Source organism: Odontomachus brunneus, unplaced genomic scaffold, assembly GCF_010583005.1.
Source record: "Odontomachus brunneus isolate Ranch 3 - 2012 unplaced genomic scaffold, Obru_v1 Obru_scaffold_004, whole genome shotgun sequence".
NCBI lineage: Eukaryota > Metazoa > Arthropoda > Insecta > Hymenoptera > Formicidae > Odontomachus > Odontomachus brunneus.
In genome coordinates this window covers 765,906-789,241 of record NW_022639454.1, presented here as the reverse complement: position 1 = coordinate 789,241, position 23,336 = coordinate 765,906, and the positions used below count along the sequence as shown (strand labels likewise).

General features: G+C 42.0%; 2 protein-coding genes across 9 annotated transcripts; both read left to right on the top strand.

The window, feature by feature from the left end:
* Positions 1–1,052: 1,052 nt before the first annotated feature.
* Positions 1,053–7,437, top strand: LOC116847634 (piwi-like protein Ago3). Of its 2 annotated transcripts, XM_032822821.1 has the most exons (12): positions 1,053–1,200; positions 2,258–2,643; positions 2,716–2,892; positions 3,413–3,611; positions 3,689–4,002; positions 4,114–4,381; positions 4,471–4,818; positions 4,914–5,164; positions 5,457–5,607; positions 5,768–5,968; positions 6,083–6,274; positions 6,361–7,437. In XM_032822821.1, the coding sequence occupies exons 2-12, from the start codon at positions 2,270–2,272 to the stop codon at positions 6,688–6,690; spliced, it is 2,805 nt and encodes a 934-aa protein (XP_032678712.1). In that variant the 5' UTR covers positions 1,053–1,200; positions 2,258–2,269; the 3' UTR covers positions 6,691–7,437. The 2 variants fall into 2 exon arrangements, with proteins under 2 accessions (XP_032678712.1, XP_032678722.1); XM_032822831.1 differs by lacking the exons at positions 6,083–6,274; positions 6,361–7,437 and having other exon boundaries at positions 5,793–5,957.
* Positions 7,438–8,648: 1,211 nt separating this feature from the next.
* LOC116847608 (insulin receptor substrate 1) lies at positions 8,649–22,738 on the top strand. 7 transcript variants are annotated; one of them, XM_032822769.1, is made up of 12 exons: positions 8,649–8,989; positions 11,131–11,562; positions 12,015–12,842; positions 14,121–14,266; positions 14,440–14,728; positions 15,185–15,301; positions 16,263–16,610; positions 17,378–17,793; positions 18,037–18,455; positions 18,586–19,003; positions 19,114–19,354; positions 19,583–22,738. In XM_032822769.1, exons 3-12 carry the CDS (start codon positions 12,455–12,457, stop codon positions 20,611–20,613), a joined length of 3,813 nt encoding a protein of 1,270 aa, XP_032678660.1. In that variant the 5' UTR covers positions 8,649–8,989; positions 11,131–11,562; positions 12,015–12,454; the 3' UTR covers positions 20,614–22,738. The 7 variants fall into 7 exon arrangements, with proteins under 7 accessions (XP_032678660.1, XP_032678651.1, XP_032678670.1 ...); XM_032822760.1 differs by having other exon boundaries at positions 10,043–11,562; XM_032822775.1 differs by lacking the exon at positions 8,649–8,989 and adding an exon at positions 8,996–9,714.
* The last annotated feature ends 598 nt before the right edge of the window (positions 22,739–23,336 follow it).

Sequence of the window (23,336 nt, the reverse complement as noted above, 5' to 3'; positions counted from 1 at the left end):
GATACATAAATATGTAAGATCTGCCAAATTGATTTGCTTTAGTGACTCATTTAACATTTAATGAATGATGAAAAAAGAAACAGAAAAGGAAGAAATTTATATATATCTTATAATTACAAAAGAGAGAATGAGTACTTTCATCATTTATATATTTTGAAACAAAGCAGAAAAACTTGAAAACATTTTCTCAGATACACGTAGTATAATATTCTAGATTCAATGCAATATTAAAGAAAATAATACTGACTAATAATTTGACTATTTTTTGCAATCAAGCCTTTAATTGTATCATATATATATTATATATTCGTTGATCTTTGCGCTTCATATATAAAATATTCATATCATAATATTTATGATACAAAGTAATGCACTACGGTTGCGAATAATTAAATACTTTTTTAATTAATTATCGTGTTTGATGATTAATATGAACAAATTCAATCGAGGATCGTTCGATCGACGATTGATTTCAATGAATTCAATTAGAGGTCATTCGCAAAATCAATTATATATAACAATAAGTTACATCAATTGACTATAAGTAATATTGAGTAACGAACGTTTTTTTTATTTTGAATTGATTCAATCAATTAAATATTCTTTGATTGGTTTTATTAGAATCAATCGTCAATTGAATTAAAAAATTTGTTCAAATTAATTTTTAAAGTTAAATAATTTTTAAGTTAAAAAAATTGATATTTTTATACAATTCTGCTTACTAATATTGTTAATATTTATATAATACTTCTTATTTTTATTGAACTTTCGATAAATTTATTGGTGATTAATTTTACTAATATTGTTAATATTTATATAATACTTCTTATTTTTATTGAACTTTCGATAAATTTATTGGTGATTAATTTTACTAATATTGTTAATATTTATATAATACTTCTTATTTTTATTGAACTTTCGATAAATTTATTGGTGATTAATTTTACCGACTGAGTGTGCACGTAGTAAATCACTTGATAGCTCATAGATGACGCTCACAATCACTAGATGGCGCTCACAATCGCACGAGTGGCGCAGTTTCGACACTGCTCTTTGAATTTATACTTCGCGTTTCGAGCAGAAAGTTGAGTTCTTTGTTGAGCGACCTTGCGTTAAAACGAAGTAGTGAACTCGCACTTGGAGAAGAAGTAGACGAGTTCATATCATTCCGTCCCAGAAATTTGTGCATGATAAATCCAAGTAAGTAAACATGATTTTTTCTCGTACGTTTTTATTTATTTCGTACTTACTAAACGTATCGATATTCCTATCATCTTGTACGAGGTTACCGCTCTATGATGTCCGACTATTCGAGATTATCGTGAAGAACATTTGTGGTATTTTTTCGTGAGAAAACAAGGAATTTCGTAATCTATTGGATTTCGATAACGGCCACGATAGTTGTTTTCTCTCTCGATGTTTTATTTCAAATATTTTATGTTTTAGTATCAAGTATTTATATCGGAATTTGATGCTAGACTTTTTACTCAAAAAGAGTAAAAGAAAAATGGCAACGACGACCCTGTAACTTTTCCCTATGCACATTCCCTCTGTACTGTGTAGTGGTTATATACTTATCTGTATATATAAATATTTATAGTTAAATTATGTTCAGCAAATAAATGCTTGAATAACACCTTGGTGGAAAAATGTAATATTGGCTAACAATTTTATTTTATTAGAGCTATGACTCTATTAGATTGTTACATTATAATGAAGAATAATTAAAATAATACAGATAAAATTACAGCAGATTCAACTGACAAAAAATCTATTTAATATACTTTATCTATTTTTATTTTTTCTGTAATATTCTGTTGATACAGATATTTGTGCCTATAAGTGTGCTTACTTGGCATTAACAGTTTTTTTCTAAGTCTTTCTTAATTTTAATCTAAATCTAATCCTAAGCTAAGAGTGTAGAAAAAATGTTCTTTCTTTTCTATGTTCTTACTAGGAAAAAGAGGAATGTTGAAATAGTGTAAACAAATATGTGGCTGAAAGAAAAACTTGTTTTATAAAGATAAAAGATGTTCTATATATAGTTTTATGTTTTCTAGCAATATGTATATACAGCTTTGTATAATTGTGCTTAATTTGTGTATTATTACAGTCATTATAATCTCAAGAAATATTTTGTTATTTATGCATTGATATCACTACTCATAAAACTTGGTAGTAAAATTGGTAGTTTAGTCATCATTTATATATGCCTTTAATTAAAATAACTATTATTTTATATTTTCTCTGTATATAGTACTCTCCCAAAATGACTGACAAGATTCCCTTGGGAAGAGGCCGTGGCTCTTTGCTAGATATCATGAGACAAAGAGAACAAGAAAGAAGGAGGAGAGAATATTCTGTGGAAACACCTAGTCAGTCATCATCAGATCCAACGAAATCATTTGAGGGACATTCATTTCAGTCATCGATGGATCAAACAAGATTATTTGAGGAACATTTACAAAGTTCATTTGAAACTCAAATTTCAGCTACAGTCAAAGGCCGTGGACGTGCTAATCTAGCTAGTTTGATGAAACTGCGTAACAGTGATAATGTATTAGAATCTCAACAAATAAAAACAGTTGGACAGAGTAGGTCAACAGGCAGAGGGACTCTTCTTGATTTGTTACCAAAACAAATGTGAGTATAGATACTTTTGTAATATTTGGATGGTATTTATGAATGAATATTCATAGATTAGATTTTTTTTAGTGAAACAAGTACCTCCACTTCAAGCTCAGCACATACTAGTGCGTTTGTTGAAAAGGACTTCGATGGAGTTTTAGGTGCATTGGATGATCTTACAGTATATGATAATCCGCCTTCACCTGTACAAGATGTCGAAGAAAGTGCCACACCAATATGTCGACAAGGCATAAGTGGAAAGACGTAAGCAATTTAAATGTTACATGAGTGTGTGCACTTAACCTTGATTCATACGCAGAGTAACTTCTTTCACGTTGAATTCGTATTGTTTTATATAAATTAATACCACTAAACGATAAAATTTTAAAATTTTTATAATTTTTTCCTCAATCTGACGTTTGGAAAATTTTTAACTATGCAAAATGAAATTTTGCGCAGTTAAAAATTGCACAGTGAGGAATCACTGTACATGTAGAGAAGGACGAGTGTACCTTCTTAATTTAAGGGGTTCATCTTTGGGAGCTGAAAAATGAAGCATTTTTTAGAAGTGTGTGTGTGTGTGTGTGTGTTTGTGTGTGTGTGTCAACTATTCCAGGACCACACAATAGACTTTGTGTGCTTTCTTGAACAATTCATATTCATCTACATTCATTTATCTATAAGAAAGTGCAAGAAACAAAAAAATTAATTTTTTTTAAAGCTACGAAGGTAAATATGCCCTTAATTAGCAGCAATGCAATAAAAAACGTTTCTCCTTTTCTAGAATAAAGTTATCCGCCAATTATATAGACGTCGAGTTAGAACCTGGCAGGGGTTTATTCCAGTATGAAGTGAAATATTCGCCAGATATAGATGCGAGAGGATTACGGCGCAGTCTGCTCAATCAACACGCTTCTCAGTTAGGACGAGAAAAAACATTCGACGGTGCAATACTTTTCTTGCCAATGCAACTGCCAGAGAAAGTAAGTTTAAGCTTTGTAACATTAATCGATACAATTTACGCATACTTTCCGCGTAATAATATTTATTAAATTTTTAGATTACAAAATTGTGTTCCGTTCATCCGGTAGATGGATCAAATGTGACTCTCACGGTTATTTATAAGAAAAAACAGTCGATGAGTGAAAACGTTCAATTCTTTAACATTCTATTCGGTCGTATCATGCGCGCGCTCAGCCTGGTTCGCATAGGCCGACAAAATTTCAATCCAAAAACTCCACATTTCATAGATGAACATCAGTTGGAAGTGTGGCCTGGTTACGTGACCGCCATAAACGAATACGAAGGTGGCTTAAAGTTGTGTTTAGATATTAAACACCGCGTCCTGCGTACGCAAACTGTGCGAGATATAATGTAAGAGATTCTTCGTTTTTGCTTAACGTTAAGATCGCATCATCGAAGTTACAATTGGTAATTTATGATTGAGAGACAGCTCAATTTATGTCAATTACGATTATTTTTCAGGACTGATATGTACCATAGACAACGAAACAATTATCGGGATTACGTGATGAAAGAGATCGTTGGCATGAGTGTATTGACGCGATACAATAATAGAACATATCGTATAGACGACATCGCATGGGATAAAACACCGGAATTTAAGTTCTCTAAAAATGGAGAAGAGATATCTTTGATAAATTATTATAAGACATATTGCGGCATTGAGATAAGAGACATGACACAACCGCTCTTGGTTAACAGGGCCACGGAAAGAACACCGACCGGCGAGGTTTGTAGTATCACTATTTTGCACGTTGATGTACAATGATTTCATTTATTTTATTTATTATTAACAGAAGAATCTTTTTAATGCAATAGAAACAAGAGAAAATATTACTTTTGATACCGGAATTGAGTTACATCTCAGGTCTCACAGACAGTATCCGCTCCAACTACAAGATAATGAAAGATTTGGACATGCTTACGAAAGTGTCGCCTAGTAGACGCTGCGATGAGATCAAGTTATTTGTGGAAACGATACAACAAAACGAAGTAACACGGCAAATGTTGGCAGGGTGGGGTTTGCGTTTGAATAAGGATGTAGTCCAATTTAGCGCAAGAAGTGTCGAACCGGAAAAAATATATTTTGGTAATAATAAATATTACGAATACACGGATAAACCTGAATGGATGGGCGCTGCAGCACGAAATCCTGTGTTACGCACAGTGAGTACATTGAAGTACAATCGATTGAGAACAGGGTGGGGTTATTTTGACGAGTTATTTTGTGGAAATATCGCCATTGTAATCCTATATTTCAGCCACACTTGAACAGATGGTATATCTTATACATCAATAAAGATGAAAATATCGTGAGAGATTTTCTAAGTATGCTGCAGAATATAACGAAAGCAATTGGTATGAGAATAAACAATCCGCAAAAGATCATTTTAAGGGACGAAAAAAATGAAAGCTATCTCCGAGAAATTCGGGGAAACTTCAATAAAGATTACGAATTGGTGGTCGCAGTATTTCCAACTAACCGTACTGATCGATATAATTCTTTAAAAAGGTTAGTCGATTTTCCTATAATTTCATTGCTCTTATCTGAATGTATATACTTATACAATGTATATACTTATGATCTAAACAATATGTAATTATGTACATATTAATTATGTATATACAATGTATATACTTATGATCTAAACTTTAACACTACTGACGATTGCTTGCTTATAGAGAATGTAATTACAGAAATTAATATATGTTGAATTCTTCTCTCGTGCATAGTCACACACAATATCGTTTTTAGAAAAAATTACTCTTCTTTTTTTAATTTCTTGTTTCTTGCGTTTGTGTAGACTGTGCTGTGTAGAAAAGCCTATAGCGTCGCAAGTTATCTTAACTAGAACACTTGTCAATCCATCCAAGTTGAAAAATGTCACAGAGAAGATCGCGCTTCAGATCAATTGCAAATTAGGAGGAGCTCTTTGGACTGTAACCATGCCATTGGTATTGCTTCTATGCTTTATATTCTATGCTTCATATTCTATGCTTCATATTCTATGCTTCATATTCTACGTTTTATATTTGCTTTATATTTACTTCTATACTTTATCATATACTTTCATCATCTTTTTTCTTATTTGCTAAATTTTTGCTGTTGTAACAGAAAAATTGTATGGTGTGTGGTATAGATGTGTATCACGCTGGTATAGGAAGTGCCTCAAAACGGAGCGTGGCAGGATTTGTTGCGAGTTTAGATGCTCAAATGACTAAATGGCACAGCAAAGTCTGTATGCAGGCTTCCAAACAGGAATTAATGGACATGTTACAAATGTGTCTTATTTCGGCTATCAAGGCATTCCGAAAGGTAATTTCTGTGTCACGTGTTTTTTAAGTGTAAAATGAGAAAGAACTTCCTTGTGAAAGAACCTGTGAAAGAACTTCCTCTGTTGATTTGTCAAAACCAATAATATCGTTTTAGCATAACAATTGCAATCCAGAACGTATAATTATATATCGCGATGGAGTTGGCGATGGTGATTTGGATTATGTCGTAGGATACGAAGTAAAACAGTTACTGATGACATTTAATCGCATTGACCCAAATTATAAGCCGCAACTCAGCGTGATTGTCGTCCAAAAACGTATAAACACGCGATTGTTCATGAAAACTGTGAGTAAACAATTAAAACAATTTATTTTGATTCGTTGAATTGATATGATTGTTGATGATTAAACTATGGTTTTTGTGATTTTCAGGGAAGCCAATTAATTAATCCTCCAGCAGGGACAGTAGTCGACTCCTGCATTACGAGGCGAAATTATTATGACTTTTTCCTCGTGCCGCAAAATGTACGACAGGGTTCAGTATCACCTATCCATTATATCGTTATTTATGACAGTTCAACTATAAAAACCGACCATATGCAACGAATCACGTACAAGCTTTGCCACTTATATTACAATTGGGCCGGTACAATACGTGTACCCGCTCCCTGTCAATACGCCCATAAGTTGGTGTATCAAGTCGGCCAAAGTCTTCAAGTGGAACCACATAGTTCCCTTGAAGATGTTTTGTTCTATCTATAATCTTATCACCCCGCTTAACATTACATACTTTATTCTTTTTCGCTTTCATTTCTCCTCCCTCTTTACCCTTCAAGATAAAGTACAAATATTTTTGTACAAGATGATGATTATTATTGTACGATGTGTGCGACGCAAAGGTCGGTCTTGATCTCAGAGAAAGAAACAAAGATTCATCCAAAGAAACATAGATCTGATAATTATTAATTGATGAAAAATATTATATAGCGGAAGATCATTACCAAGTATATTTTGATAAATAATGCACTTGGGATATATTTCCGCTTAGATGGCTTAATTTTTTTTACTGTAAAGCCATTTAGATTTATGCAAACATACAAGAAACAATATCTGTAACAGTATTTATCTTGTTTAGTATTCAGTGTGAATACCAATGTAAGTTTAATCTCAAATGATGAGTTATTTGTGTATTTTAACTACATTTTTGTTGTATTGTCTTACAAAGTGGAATATATAATTTATTTTTTTTATGCAGAAAGAACACACAAGTATGACTGAAAAAGAACTTGTGTTTCCTGTATTAAGATACAACACAAAAGTCGTTTTTGTTTTTTTTATGTTATGAGAATTTATTGTAAAATTATCATTCGAAAATAGAGAATGTTAAAATAAAAGACAATATTTGTTGTGTTAAATAAAACACTAGAAAAATATATCTGGTTTAATGGAGATATTGAAGAAATTTATTTTTGGATTACAAATAAAGCAAGATTTCATAGTGCTCTAATATATTTTAAATTGTTGTTTAGTTTAAGTAATTTTATATTTCCCAGTATGACATAAAGTTTTGTATTTATCTTTGCATAGATTTCTATCAGTATTTGTTGTACAAATTTATATAAGTCAAGCTTTAATAAAACCTTAGAAAAATTACTAGTCCTATTCATTTTTATTTTTGATATTTTATATATCTATCCAGATACATTATGTTATTATGAAGAATAGCAAATTTTGATCTAATAAATGTGTGTGTGTGTGTGTTGTCTTGATTGAAGTTTTATGTACATGTAAGAAATGTTGCTAATAATCATCGCAATATGTGTCGTTATCAAAGTGTGATGGTTATGAAATGAAGTTGTATTTTATAAATATGATCTCTGTATTGTAACAAAACATTTATTTCATTTTTTTGTTGATAGATATATTGCAGAAATATTTATGGTTTGTAATGTGAATTTAGAACAATTTACAGTTCCTTTTTGTCTATTTTATATAAAATTATATATATCTGTACTAATCTCTATGTGAGCTCTATTTTTTGACATGCAATATTAACAATATTTGTCTGCCTTAAAAGGACACAAATCCTGTCCTGTTTCTATACATGTTTGAAGTAACATCCTTGTGCTAATTTCGCTTTATCTCCATATGTATTCTGCAAACATCCTTGTATTAACATGAATCGTTAACTTCAAATGACACAGAGACAATAAAAAACTTTGTTCTTTATTACAATATATATATATATATATATATATATATATATATATATATATATATATATATCAATAGCGCATAAATTGCAAAGAATCTATAAAATGTTCTGTATCTATAAAATTATAATGTAAATGATTACACTGTAAAAAAAGAAATATGGAACACAACATTAAAGAGCTAATTTTCCCAACTTCTCTTGATAAGCTAAACAGAAACAGTTAAATCATGTCTGCTCTTCCTTTAAATTAGGCAACGATAGATATTTAACTGTTAGTTTATCAAAAAGTTGGAAAGATCAACCTACAGTGTTCTTTTGACAATTGTAACGTCGTCAGAGCTCCAGCTCGCGCGTTTACGAATGTTCTGTCACATGTGTGCGTCGCGTCCTTCGCGAAAGCGGGCATGCCTGCACGAGACTGCGACGTTAGTGTGCGTGCGGACACACCAACACACTCTACCGGATTCCCCCGGAACGCCACCGATTGGGGTAACGTTAGTAAACATCGCGCGCTCGAGGCTGAGGCGTTGCAGTTCGCAGTCAACTACGCGCGTGTCGCGCCGAGAGTGTGCGTATCGTCGCGAGTCCGCTCGAGTACGAGAACGAGCGACGTAGTGCGAGGAAGAAATCGCTCGTACGTGTGTCCTGCAGTGCACATTGCCTCCGCTGTGTCGAACGGATCATGCGACCGATCTAATTGGGTGAAATGCGCGTCTCGCATGAATGGGACGTGCGATCGAGACGCGTCATAACCTCCTCTCGCTTCGCGAAAGCGAGCTGGCGTCTACGATAGTAACAGTACAACCACACCGACGGCGAGGCTGACGGTTTTTCTCAGAGAAGAAGGTTCGTTCGTCAGCGTGCGTCGTACGCGAAGCTCCTAGAGGTCCCCGCGAGGTCCTTCCGCATTGCGGCGTCCGTCCGTCCGTTGACACGATAGTTACGCCACTGCACCGTACCAGAGCCTTGCGTGTGTGCGTGTGATACGTGTAAACACGCCGCAGACGGCACGCACACACGATTGGAAAGCGTGCGCGCGAGCGCTCGCGTCGCCCGCTACGGCTCGTATTTACAATCGCGTAGCGTATCGCGTATATCGAGTCGTCGTCGTCGTCGCCGTCGCCATTCGCGCGCGCGCTCAGCGCCTGCGTACATCTTGTTTACAACTGCGGAGCTCACCGTACACATGACCTTTACAAGATAGACACGATCGTCTGTTCGGCTGTGGCTAGGCGTGAACTCGCGCGCAGCCCGCAAGAGAGAAAGAGAAACAGAGAGAGAGAGAGATAGATAGAGAGAAGTTCGCGCGGATTGTGTGTTACGTCGTGGCGAGCGGTCGCCTTTTGCTGGAATACACGCGGCTGGCCACGTCTCCGGCGATCGCGGCCACGAATTCACGCGCGTCGTCGAGTCGAGTTAAACTCGTGTTGTACGTCGCATTTCTAAGAGAGCAGCAGCGAGGACGGCGTGATCAGTCAGTCAGTCGGTCGGTCGTTTGCTCACTTGCTCGATCGCGATCACGGTCGAGCGAGTGACGCGTTGTTTGTCGCCGAAAGGGGAACGCGTCCCGGGTAAGTGCGAAACGAGGGTTACCACGCGCGCGCGCGAGAGAGAGAGAGAGAGAGAGAGAGAGAGAAAGAAAGAAAGAGAAACGCGACCACGACAGGCGGAGAGACTGTAGGAAGTCCGAATTTGTCACCTCGTCGGCGAGAACGTCGGACGACCCACGGTCGAGCGAATGTGCGCGAGCCATCTTCGCGTGTGTTTCCCGCGTGTTACGGACACGACGAAGCCGCTCTGCATCGTGACACAGTAGTGCGTTGTCGACTATGTGTGAACGAGTGCCTTCTTACTTTCTTTCCTTCCTTCCTTCCTTCCTTCCTTCTATGTGAAGAACAGGAAGCGGAAGGAGAATGACGAAGAAGGACCGGAAGCGGCAGTAGGAGCGAGAAAACAGGAAGAGTGGAAGTCACTGGCGAGAGACGGGACGGAGCGAGCGGGGAAGGAGGGGATCGAGGAGGAACCGCGCGCGCGGCGCGCTATCCTCGCATCGACCTGGAATGCCGACGCGATTGTTTTGACGTCGTCCGCCGTCTGTGGCTATTGCGCATGAAAAAAATCGCGTTGCCCTTGGCAGTAGCCTATTTACCGAGAAGAGCGCGAGAGACGGCCGGCTACGCCGATAAGGGGGCGAATTTCGGCCAACCAGACGCCCACCTGCAAGCGGCAACACAACAGCAGCAGCTCACTGCCGCCAGGCGTCCGCGCGCGCGTTTCCTCGCCGCGCCGTAACACGTTTTCCACGAAAGTCGGGACGGGACGCGCGCGTTCGCTCGCTCGCGACCAAAGAGAAAGAAGGGGAGAGAGAGAGAGAGAGAGAGAACGAACACGCCTTGCCGTGAACCTTCCCTTGCCTGCCTGCCCTGCCTGCCCTGCCTGCCCTGCCTGCTTACCGTCGTTGTCGTCGTCGTCCCTCTCACTCCCTCCCACCCTCCTGCCGTTTGTGTGCATGTGCGCGCTAGTCCGCTCGCGCGTGTTGCGTTCTCCGTCTGTCTGGTTAGCCGTTCGTCCGTTCACGTCTGTTCTGTCCCTGTGTGTGTGTGCATGCGTGCGCTCACGCGCGCGCGCACACCGGTGTGTATACACGTCAACCGTCGTGGACCACGCAGTAAATCGTGTTATTCGGAGCGATAAACAGGTGCACCACACGGTGCTGCTCCTCGGTTCGTACGTTCGTTCGCTCACACGCGTGCACGACCGCACCTCGTGGTGGCTGCTCGCGTGCACCTTTCGACGACTGTCATCCTTGTCATCGTGGTCGGGAACGCGTGGATTATTCGCGCGCGCGGAATGCGCGTACGACGGTGACTCGTCTGAGCCGTTAGGAGCCTCGAGGAACTGTTGTGCGTGTGCGTTCCGCGAACGGTTCCCTCGGCAGCACGTACCGAGATCGGTGGCGGGCGAAATTAGACGAAACCGCGTGACAGGTGGATTCGAGGCGTGCCGAGACATCGGGAGAAAGAGAAAGAGTGAGAGGCGGACAGAAGGGAGACAGAGAACGAGACGGCGAGAGGGAGGGAGCGAAGCGAGAGTGAGAGAGTGCCGTCGCGACATCTCGGAGACGTCGGGCGCGATCTCCTCCGACTGGTTTCGACGTCTTGGACGAAGAGAGAGAAGCGGGAGTGACCGAGTGTGTGTTGTTGTCGTAGTCTACGTCCACATTCGCGACATCGTCCTCGTCATCCTGGTATTTATCGTCTTTGTCGTCGCGGCGGTAGCTACTGCGTGTTATTGTTGTCGTTCCTTCCTAACCTACCTACCTACGACGAGAGGTGGACGGCCGCGTGTCGCGCACAAACGCCGACTGCACGCCGAAGAAGGGAAGGAAGAGGCGGTGCAGCACGCCCTCGAGGGGTCGCGTACGTACACGCCTGCCTGAGTGCAGGATATCTCTCGGGTGCATATGCACCGGTGCTGCTCTTCTGTTTGTGCGCCACTTATTTACGTTGTAGCCGAAACGCGCTCATCCACGCGGATGTGCGCTCGCGAAAACCGTCCCGGGTGTATCATGCTCGTCGTGATTGTCAATGTTGTTGCGCTGAGAGCTTGAGTGGCACGACAAGAAGAGCAGTGTCGGCGACGTCGCACGCGACGAGGATAGCGACAACAACAACATCGGTGCGTTTCGCCGATGGGGGAGACAACGCGGGTCGGTTTTGCCAGCGGTCGACGACGACGACATTGTCGCTGTATGTTATTCGCGGTTGAACGCGATTCGCTGACACGTTGACAGCCGTTGTTGTTGTTGGTAGTGGTATTATTATTATTGTTGTTATGCCTGTGAAAGTGTACGGACCGCGTTGTTTCGCAGCGATCGTTATCATCGGCGAGCAGCGGTGAAGGTCGGTAAGAGAGAAGACAGCAAGAGAGAAGGAGAGACACAGGGATCATATTCGAACGTGTCCGAGCGCGGGGAATCCCGTAGTTCCCTCCCGTGATGAATTTCCGTGCCGTTGTGCGTCGCGCGGCCTCTCGCTGAGGACAACGACGCACGTACGACGACGACGGCGGCGGCGGCGAAGACGACGCGTTCTTCTCCTTGGATCGCGAGAGAGAACGCGAGAGTCACTTCGCCCGTTCGTATGCACGAGGAGAAAGGAAGCGGTGGGAGCTGTTGGACCGTGAGAGAAGAGGTGCCATGTGAATGATACGAAGAACCGAGCACGTCGTGTACGCGCGTTGGCAAGGAGAGCCTTTGACTGGTAACGACCGCTGCTGGTGGCCGCCACGCCGCTCGCCGTCGTGCTGACGATGGCATCGTCGAGCAGGGGCCCGGCGTCGCCCTCGGGCGGGCCCGTCATCCGCTGCGGCCACCTGAAGAAGATGAAGACACTGAAGAAGAAGTACTTTGTGCTGCGCGGCGAGGCACCCGGCTGCCTCGCCTGCCTCGAGTACTACGACAGCAAGAAGAAGTTCGAGAACCGGCATCCGCCTAAGCGCAGCATCCTACTGCACAGCTGCTTCAACATCAACAAGCGGGGCGACACCAAGCACAAGCACGTGATCGCGCTCTACACGAAGGACGAGTGCTTCTGCCTGATCCTCGACAACGAGAAGGAGCTGGACGAGTGGCTGCAGGCGATGCTGAGGCTACAGAGCGGCGACGTGCCCGACGGGGAACAACCGCGGCCTACATTTGGTGAGTGCGCCCGATCGAGTCATTTCGCACCGCGTATTTTCGAACTCTACCGCTCACACGAGCGGAACGCGAGGCGACGACGAAGCGCGCACCGATCGCTGGTACTCTCGCTCGATATTTTTTTAGCCTGTAGCCCCCTGCGAACGACATCCTCCGAAAGACGAAGGCTTTCTCGCCGCTCTTGTCGTCCGCGGTCGGCACGAGAAAGAATGCTTAGAAAGAAGGAATACGACTCTCATGGGGATGAGACGTGTCTCTCGGGGATCGGAGTGCGAAGGACTGTGGCCGACTCCAGCCGAGTTTTCACGCGGCGGAAATAGTCCGCCTGGCGCGCGACGATGCGCGTCGTCATCGAAATGCAAGAGGAACGGCGGCGATAAACACGGGCTCGATCGTCAGGTTCTCCCGACGCGCGCTGTCGACTCTGCTCTTTGATCGAGCTTCTTCTTCCTTCACGGCAACATCGTTCGATGGTTCTCCTTGTTTATCGCGAGATACCCGACTTCTCGTTTCGCTCGCGGCTCCTCTAAACGCGGTAACATCATCTGACGATCGACCCCTTGTTTATCGCGAGACCTAGCCGTCGTTACATTCCTCTTTCACGCGATTTCTTCATCTTCCCCGGGGCTCCCTCCGTTAGTCGCACGCGTGCGTTTGTTTACGTCTGACAGGATGAATCGACGACTTTGGGATTCCCTGTCTTTTTTTAGGTTTTCGTTCTTCATCTTTTCTTATTTATACATTTTAGGATTTCTTACAAACAGTACGTCACTGATGAGAGATCTACTGAGAGATCTTATGCTTTTATTTCTATTATTTATATACGTGTATCGTAAAGAAATTTGCACGAGTGTTGAAGAATTTGCAAGAATTGCAGGAATATAAATGTAGAGGCTACGACAAAGCAACGTCTTACTGTCGCATGTATTTTGTGACTTACACATTTTGAACAAATTATGCAGCCTTGGCATAAAAATAACGTTGGCAATGGTTTGTGCTGCTGTGCTGTCAGCAAGAATAAAGAAAACAATAGTGACAATGATTAAATATAAGATGTTTTTGTTTCAAATTACAGTTAAACTTGCACGAGTTTTGCATATACATCCAAAATTCGTTTGTTACAATGCATATAAATAATAATGTATAATAATAATGTATTCATGTGATGCAAAGCGAGTATATCGTGATAATATTGAACGTTTCTTTGCATCACATAGAGAAATACGATAAATAATAGTTTGTCAGCTGCATTCCTACACTTTATTCGTTTTATTTCAGAACACGTGTGGCAAGTTACAATGCAAAGAAAAGGTCTAGGAGCACGAAAGAACATCCAGGGACCCTACAGATTATGCCTCACCGATCAAACCTTAAGTTTAGTGAAAATTGGAGAACAGGATAATTCGGACTCCATCGAGATTTTCGTAAGTTAAATAGTTCAAAGAAACTATATATAAATTATAATTTTACTATTTCGCAATTGAATTACTTAATAATGTCAGCTATTCATTAATTGTGGAATTTTTTAATTTTTCTTTGTAAACTGACTGTCAAGAAGACTTGGACATTGGAATTAATATTTTTTTTGTATCTTCAGCTGCATTTCGTTAGACGTTGCGGATTCGCGAACGACATATTCTACATAGAAGTCGGCCGATCCGCCGTAACTGGGGATGGTGAGTTCTGGATGGCGGTTGAAGACAACAATATCGCGCTCAATATGTACGATGTAATAACGACCGCGATGAGGAATTCGAAGAGTAACAAGGACGAGGTGGGACCTCGTCAGAGGATGCGTAGTTCCTCGGCCAATGAAGCCAGCAAACCGATATCCGTTCTACAACGACGGCATACGGGTCAAAAGCTTCATGGCTTTTCGCCTCTGGGTAAGCTGCAACTTTTTCGGGTCCATTTTTTTTTTTATATACGTACTATTTACCCGAGCCAGGATATGAGTTATGGGTTATTATCCAAATGTCACGTACTGTGTGTGTGTCCATTTATATCGAAATGTGGTTTTCACATGTGTAACTGGCAATACATTCTCGTATGGGCGACTTGCTATGTGTTTATAGTTGGTACTGTGTTCATCGAGGAGTCACTGCGTTCTGTTTTACTCGTACAGGTGTGGTACTTGAAAGTCGTCCTTTATAAATTCCTTTTTACATCCAAAAACTCGAGAGTATTATCTGAAAAACATTATTCCTCTTTACACAGGACCAAAACTGCACACATATTAAATTTGTATGTCTTATCTTTGAGTACCAATCGAATCGTCGTGTACGCGTACACATAAGAACTCGACTCTTAGAGTAACACAAGTGGGTTTACGGGGTTTACAGAGGAACAGAAGACACACAAGGAGCAAGTGGAACCGTTGCAGGAGCAGATTGCTACTTCCTGTGCTCCTACACAGTGTAGTCAATCTCGGAGTACCTCCTCCACCAATACAGTCACGGGTCTGTTCTCTGTCATAGTAGCTATCTGCTTTCCTCTTTTCGCGTTTCATAGTGATCTCGATTGGCAAGAAAAACATTACAAGAACGGCGTATCGTTTTTATTTTCCTTCGATTTTTTCATCTCACGAGGCGTAGGATGTTATTCGGAATACTTGGTCATTGCATTTTTCTATTGCACGGATTTTTGGGAGATTTTTTATTTCCTATCTGTATCGTTGTACACATTGAGTGTAATGTTAACACTGTGTTGCTTACTCGCGCATAATCGGCATACATATTACAGTTGTCAAAGTATAAGTAGAGATCGAAGGAAAGCAGTATATTGTGCATTCTCTTTTTTTTTATTTTGCCCCGTAAATTTCCGTTGTGCCAAATGGATGTGAATAACACAGGGAAACTTAAGGTCTTTGTACGAGTGCAATGATCAACTTCGTGTGACAGAAAGAGAAGTCTGGCCCGATATACATGAAGTAATTGTGCATCGTTTCCCGACTATTAGCTTCATGTTGTAAATAGCATGATTAATACCGACCCAGTCAGTAAGTCGTCTGGAGTCCGTAAGTTGTCTGAGATGTGTCAGAGATATTATATATAATGTACATATAATATACATATATAGCATTTTGTTGAAACGTAGTATATCGGATAGGGAAAGGATTAAGTTACAAAACTTTATTGTTACTTCGATGTTGTTTCATCGCAATTCCTTTGTATTATATTTGAAATTATCGACACTGAAGATCGGGTTATTCTTGAGGTTACAATCTGTTTTTATTTCTTCTTTTTCTTTTCAAAGTTAGTATCCATTCCTTCTTCTGATTAGTAAACCATCACGAAACATCAGAGACACTCGCGAAAGATCATACATTTCATTGTTCGTATCTGTCGAAATCTGGCGCGTAAGATGCACGTAAAAGACAGTAAAACAGTTGTGCGATAGTGAGAGGTGTGTGGTTTGCAGCCGTTGCTGGTACCGGGGCTTGGACTGCTGGGATTGCCACGACTAATGCCAACTGTGCCGGTACCGCTAGACGTCGTCATTCGGTAGCCAGTCATCCTCATTCCGTCAATAATTCCCAATCCGCTCATGTCACAACAGCAACAAATACAAGTACATCCATGACCACTACTACCACCGTCACCACCACTACCATCACCACTACAACCACCACCACTACCACCACCACCACCACCACCATCACCGCGACCACTACAACCGCGACAATATCCCATCAGAGAACCCTGTCGCTGCCCTTAGCTGCCGTTATTATCAATCAAACGCAATCATCTAAAAGATCAGTTTTACGGTGTATGTATTTTGTTCCGTCATATCTATATATACATATATATATATATATATATATATTTGTTTAATCGAGCCGAATTTGTTTTACTCTTCAGTGTTACTGCAGTTTCGCTTTATCACTACGCCCTTTCCGTTTCGCATACGAATCTCTTTTTTCCCCCCCCCCCCATCCCCTGGTAACTTTTCGGTGTGCGAAGTGCCGAACGATCAGTGTTACGTTTACTTATTCGGTCACGACTGTAAAGTTCCGCTCTGGCATGCTGTTCAATATGCATGTGATATATATTATTATTATTATGAGACGAACGCTGCTTTCGGTTTGTATATTTTGTTTCTGTTCTGTTCGGATGTAAAATATGTTTTCCCTGGATGCTGCGTATCTTTGAATGGTTTGGTAATAACCTCTGGCTAAAACTTGGTTTCTACGATCCTCGCTTCTTTACTTATTAGTTACATAATAACCCGAGCTCCTCGCGCGGATATGCGCGGAGGACTCGTTCGTGCGATACGATGCGATTTACCGTCTCTTCTGCGTTGCTTGAAACTCCAAGAGTATACATACCTGTAACAGTAAATACACTGCTGAGAGAAAGAGAAAAAGAAGGAGATAGATCTGTATACCGATATGTAATATATGCGACACTATTGTAAACTAACAACCGCGCTGCTGCTATGCTGGGAGGATGGAACTGGCTTTTTCATACTCTTAACGCGTTAAGGACAAAAGAGTCGCGTCGTATGAGGAAGATCTCTAACGAGTATGTTTGCAGGTACGACTGGGCGCGATCGGTGCGACAGCTTGCCGTCGAGGGCTCGCACTACCAGTGAGGGTCAACCAACCACGGTAGTGTTGAACCATCCCAGAGGAACCCATATCATGTCCCATGTGCCACGACCGCATTCCATGTGCGGACGCGGCCTCTCGTATTCGCCGCCGATCGCGTCGATGCCCATCAGTCCGGCGTCCGACGTCTGCTCGTCCGACTCGGCCGGATCGTCGCCTTCAATGGACGACTGCGGCGAGAACATGTCCGAGGAAGGCACCGTCTCGCGATACGGACACTCCCTGACTCCGGACGAGCAACCGGTGATCTTGGATAAGAAGGGTGACGACTACGCACCCTGGTCGACATCGCATTCGCATCTCAAATACTCGCCGAACTTCAAATCTCATTCGCCCTCTCAGGTGAACCGTGTAATACTTACGTTTCTGAGTATGGGATTCGAAACGTTACGGGAGTGATATCTGTGAATAAGAACGGATTTTTTATATTCACCGTTTTGTTCGTTCCCACCCGGAAGGAGCGTTAATCCACTTTGTGACTGCTATTTTGTATTATGCGAGCATTACTCTGTGATTATTTTGCGATTACTATGCGAGGATTACTGTACGATGAGCATCGATGGTAAGTCGACTTTCCGTTCGCAGAGTTCCTATGGTGAAATGTACAGTCCTTGCGGCTCGAGTCCAGGCCGCGGTGGCGCGTACATACCCATGAGCCCCGCGACGACGGTGCACTCGCATTCCCGCGCGTCATCCCTCGTGGAGGAGAGCAACGCGTTGTCCGATGGTTATGTGCCGATGGCGCCGGTAGGAGACGACGGTTACGTTGATATGGATCCTGTAAATAGTCACAACGGTCACTTCCCGGACGACATGTCGCAGCACGACGGCAGCAGTTGTTCCGTCACCTCTGGTACGCCCAGTACCGATATGCGTTTCTCCGAGTATCATTTGGACAAGGTGACTAGTTTCCTGGCTCCCGGAGAGGATCTGCAAGCCAGACCGACCAGAGCTTACTCGGTTGGATCTAGACCGGAGCCTGCGAACAGGCATCGTAAGAATAGGTATGTGCTGATATTCTAACGTGGCAGAGTTATGACCGTGCGTTTTATTTGAGCGCGAATCCTTTGCTACGAATGCGCATATAACCGAGAATATCGATTTATTTGACATGATGATTTTCGCTACACGCAGGTTGGACATCACCCCACAAGACGCCAGTAGAGTGCGAGCATTTTCCGTAGGTAGTCGTTCCAAAAGACCCGAGATTGGAAGGCTAGCAAACGTGGTCACCGCGCCGTTACCAGGCGCCGGCTCTGACGGCTCGAATTCGAATAAGTCCAGTTCCGCGCCGTTGTTGTCCAGCTCTTGGGGTCACAACTCGGGTTGCTCCGGCGCGTCCGATCGTATGGAGGATCTCATGGAATTGGACTTTACAAGACCCAATATTCCTACTGCTCTTTCCTCGCCACCATCATCCTATCCTCAGCCGCAGTCGCAACCGCAATCGTACTCTACTGCCACCGACACCAGTTCCTACGTTGACATGTCGCCCGGACAACCCCCCGTATCGACTACTGCCCCATATGTCGATATGAGTGGCATGAATAAGGTATTGATGCCTCGACACTTGCTTTATTCATAAGATGTTTCCGATAATCGTTGTCAATCAATATGGACAAAAAAACTAATATATGCACATATATATATCTATTTTTGCAGATCAATCGCAATAACAATAACAATACAATCACTGCCAACCACAATCATAGCCACATGCATATATCATCGTTAGCTTTCGCCCATAAACCTGTAATTACGACTTTGAAGCCGGTAGAGGAAGCGGAAGGACCTTACATGAGGATGGACGGAACTGCGGAAGATTGGTCGCATTCGGAAGCGAGCCCGAAACAAGTGTCGTCACTTATGCAGGAAGATATCTATCAAACGAATGGACCGCCAGGTAAGTCTGTGATATTTGACGGTTGAGCTAGTTTAAATATTTAAAATTTATGTCTGAACGGATATGTTATGATATGATAGTAATAAATTAAAAAAAAAAAATATATATATATATTTATTTATTTATTTATTTATTTATTACAATGATATTACAAAGATTGAATTGTATTTTAATAAAAATGCATTTCTCACTAATAAAGATTGTAACAATAATGTGATTATTTTACAGGTAGTACAAGAACGGCGCCGGTAGATCTACCACAACCGAGGCGTCCACCGGAAGGATACGTAGAGATGTCGTTTAAGACACGTCCAAATCTGGACCAGGACTACATGAATATGAGTATAGGCGCGAATAATCGTAATAATCGCAAGACAACACGAGTGGGTAACCGCAAAGAGAAATCACGGTCGCAGCCTATCGCTATTCAGGCGGGTAGTAAGCCGTCAAAGACCCCGAGCTTTTTGCCATTGAACGGTAGCCCGACATCCGAGAGCCTGGCAAGCACACCCGCTTCGCCACCGCGAGCGACGCCTACGGGCTCTTCAGCCACGATCTTCCCCTTCTCGTTGAACAGTCCGCAGTCGCCGGTGAAGCCGTTCACAGAACAGAAGAAGAGCGAGGAGTTCTCCGCGACGACGACGGACGCCTCGCCGAGCAATGATTACGCGATGATGGAACCTGCGAAGAAGTTCTGCGCGCCGCCGTGTTCTGTGCCGTCGACGGAGACAGTGCACGATCCTACATCGCGTGCGAATCACGAGAAACCACCTAGTCCCGTAGACAAAAACGCCGCACGGATTATATCGCACTCGCTGCCGTTGCAGGAACAACATCATAACGCGGTAGGCCCATTGACGAAGAGACTCTCGGATCTGACGGTGTCGAAACCGCGTCTCGTCACGGCCTCGCCGAATACCAGCCCCACCTTGACGGGTTTTAAGCCGTCGTCTGTGCAGCAGCAGCAGCAGCAGCAGCAGCAGCAACAACAACAACAACAACAACAACAACAACAGCAGTCGTCGCCGAAGCCATCCTCACCGAAGTTTATCGACGAGACTCCTACGCCTACGCCGACGCCCACGCCGAGTCCGTTGGACAGCGAAGGCTACGAAAAACTGCAGCCGGGCGCGACGATTCTGCACTACGCTAGTCTCGATTTACCGGAGGTTAGTAATCCTGCGCCTGTGTCGCCGGCATCCGTGCAGGAGGGTCTCACCTACGCCGAAATCGATTTCGCTAAGCTCAGGCAGAACTAACGTATTGCGTTGTTGTCCCGGTGTAGGCGCTCATCGGCGCGACAACGATGACGACGACGACGACGACGACGACGATGACGACGACAATGACGATAACAATAACGATGACGACGACGATGACGACACGACATGGGCTGACGCCTCTTGTGTTCCCTATGATAGCAACGAGTAGGCAGGGTATATAATATCGATCGTTCTGACATTGGCTCGGCTGGTCTAAACGAGAATAGGGCGCCGGATATAGGGACTGTGTATATATATATAAAAATTCGTTTCTTCGCTCTAAGCCTGACGGCACTCGCCACGCCGTTCGCCGATCTTCCTAGCGTGACGGTCTTGGCGGTCTATTTTAAATCGTTTGAGGAAAAGAAAAGAACAAGCGTCGTTAGTACCTATAGTTCTGGTTGTACTGCATTGATATAGTATTTTATCGGAATGATGTAAAATTGTTTTTAGCGTAGACACGCGAGATAAGTATATTTATTTTCGTGGCTAATTCCGTGAAGGGCTCGCAAAATCTGTTCGTGCGTACACCGTTTTTACAACGTTAAAACAGCCGATATATAAGAGAGAAAATGAACAAATTCAGCAGGTAACTGAATTGCTGGATGAAAGATGTTATATTTTATTCAGTTAAATAATATAAATCTCTTAAATTCTAGTTTCTGTTAGCAGAATTGCTCGTTGTCTCAAAATTTATTTTGTTTTATATTATATATTTCAGATATGCTGACAAATCGAAAAGGGAAAAAAAGAATAAGTCAAGTTTTCTGCAAGATATATATGTATATGTGTATATCAAGTTTATATTTATAATATATTCCTAATGATATGACTACGAAATTTATTTATGTTAATTGTTTAGGAGAGCTGCGCTCTAGATAACGTAAATTTCTATCTTTTTTCATACGTGTATAAATTTTAACGACGCATTTTCTTTTTTTTTTTTATTTACGCATGGTGAATTCGATGGAGCTGGCTTCGTTGAGACTCGTCATCATTGTTCGTACAAAGTACAGCATGTGTTATGGCTGCACGTTTATTTTGGCGTTCTAGTATTCTATGCTAGTCAAAATTGTCGAGTCCGAATTTGAGACACGCTTCTAATTTATATTTAAGAAAGCAGTCACATTATACGTGTGAAAACTTGCGCTTGATATATAAAAAAACACCGGTTTTATCATTATTCGAAGTCTTCTAAGATTTCTAACGAAGTTAGAATATAGGTCTAACGCGATCTACGGACGACGACGTTCGAACGAAATTTCAAAATGAAAAGAGAAACACGAGATGTGAAATTGTGATCTGCATTTTTTTTTTATAAAATCAATAATATAGTTCTTGGGACCTGTGTTTGCACACAGGCACACGCACCGACGGTGGTATTTTTCCGTCGTAGGTTCTGTTCGGAAAGCATAAAAAAGAAGAAAATAATAAAAATTCGAAGAAAGTTTCGATCGAAAACTACGATGTATCGTAAAAAAAGCTTTAGAAATATCGCACAGAGGAATGAATGAATGAACAGTGATGTGTGTGTGTGCGTGTGTGTGTGTGTGTTAACAGTACACTACCAGAAACATAAGTACTGAAAGCGAGTGTGAGAAACGTGAACCGAGTTGTCCTCGTTGACGATGAGATCAATTAAGTCGGATGAAATTCTGTAGATAGCGGACGCGCGGAAAGAAAACAGTTTACAGCGCCGGGATAATTATTTGTGTCGCTCTCTCGGTTTCATCCGCCTCCGGAATTTGATCCGATTGTTTCCTCGCGAAGGGAATGTTACCCGCCAATGTTAGATCGACATCTCTTAGAATTCGTATTGCAGACAAGATAGATGTTCCGTACAAGTGCAGTATACATGTGTTGTCACGCTTTTCGTATAAATCATGAACGGAGTCGGGTTAATCCCCCGTCGCGGGATAATTAACTCGACTGTATACATAACGTACATACACATACACAGTCGCATACACGTGCATATATGCATATTCGGTCTGCAGGATATTCTGTGAAAGACGGTACAACCGACGATGTGCCGTGACGATATCACGAACGAACCGAAGACGGAGAGAGAAATGATCGGAAAGACCTATTGAGAAGAATAATGAAGCAAAGAGAAAAAAAGGGAAATGAGAAAAAGGAAAAAATATAAAGACGATTAAATCTTTATCGAGATAGTACGGCTTATCTTGTTTCAACTCTAATATATATTCATTGCATGTGACTTATTTAAACGTAATTGCGGCGGTTGTATCGTAACGTACAGGGTGTCTTGTGTATACACACGTATGTCCGACGAATGTCCGTGTGGATGTGCGTGCATGTATGTGAGTGTACGTGCGTGCAGGCGTGCGTGTGGGCGTGATGTGTCTTGGTATATGGTGCGTGTATACAGTGCGGACAAGCGTGTGTATATACATATATGTGCACATATACATAAACACATACATATATATATATTATAAATATTAAGTATAATAATAATAATCATTAATAAACTCACAATATAATATGTGTTGCTTTATTCTACCTTACCATTTAAATCGAAACATTTCTAAAGTGCTTCAAATCTCTCCAAAAGGAATTCAGCTTTTTTGTAAATGTGTATCATGAAGATATCATGAGTGAGTAGCTGCAACATATTGCTGCCAAAAACTGCTACAAACATCCTCCGCTCATCACATTATCCTGGTATAAAAACGTGAAAACGAGTAACTGAAATT

What these genes read in the sequence shown, in the direction of transcription:
- LOC116847634 (XM_032822821.1), top strand. Translation starts at nt 2,270, where the DNA reads ATGACTGACAAGATTCCCTTGGGAAGAGGCCGTGGCTCTTTGCTAGAT. An exon ending in CAATGCAACTGCCAGAGAAA is followed by an intron (nt 3,612 to 3,688) that starts GTAAGTTTAAGC and finishes TTAAATTTTTAG; the next exon opens with ATTACAAAATTGTGTTCCGT. An exon ending in CGCGATTGTTCATGAAAACT is followed by an intron (nt 6,275 to 6,360) that starts GTGAGTAAACAA and finishes TGTGATTTTCAG; the next exon opens with GGAAGCCAATTAATTAATCC.
- LOC116847608 (XM_032822779.1), top strand. Translation starts at nt 12,455, where the DNA reads ATGGCATCGTCGAGCAGGGGCCCGGCGTCGCCCTCGGGCGGGCCCGTC. An exon ending in TCATGGCTTTTCGCCTCTGG is followed by an intron (nt 14,729 to 15,184) that starts GTAAGCTGCAAC and finishes CGGGGTTTACAG; the next exon opens with AGGAACAGAAGACACACAAG. An exon ending in AACAGGCATCGTAAGAATAG is followed by an intron (nt 18,456 to 18,585) that starts GTATGTGCTGAT and finishes CGCTACACGCAG; the next exon opens with GTTGGACATCACCCCACAAG.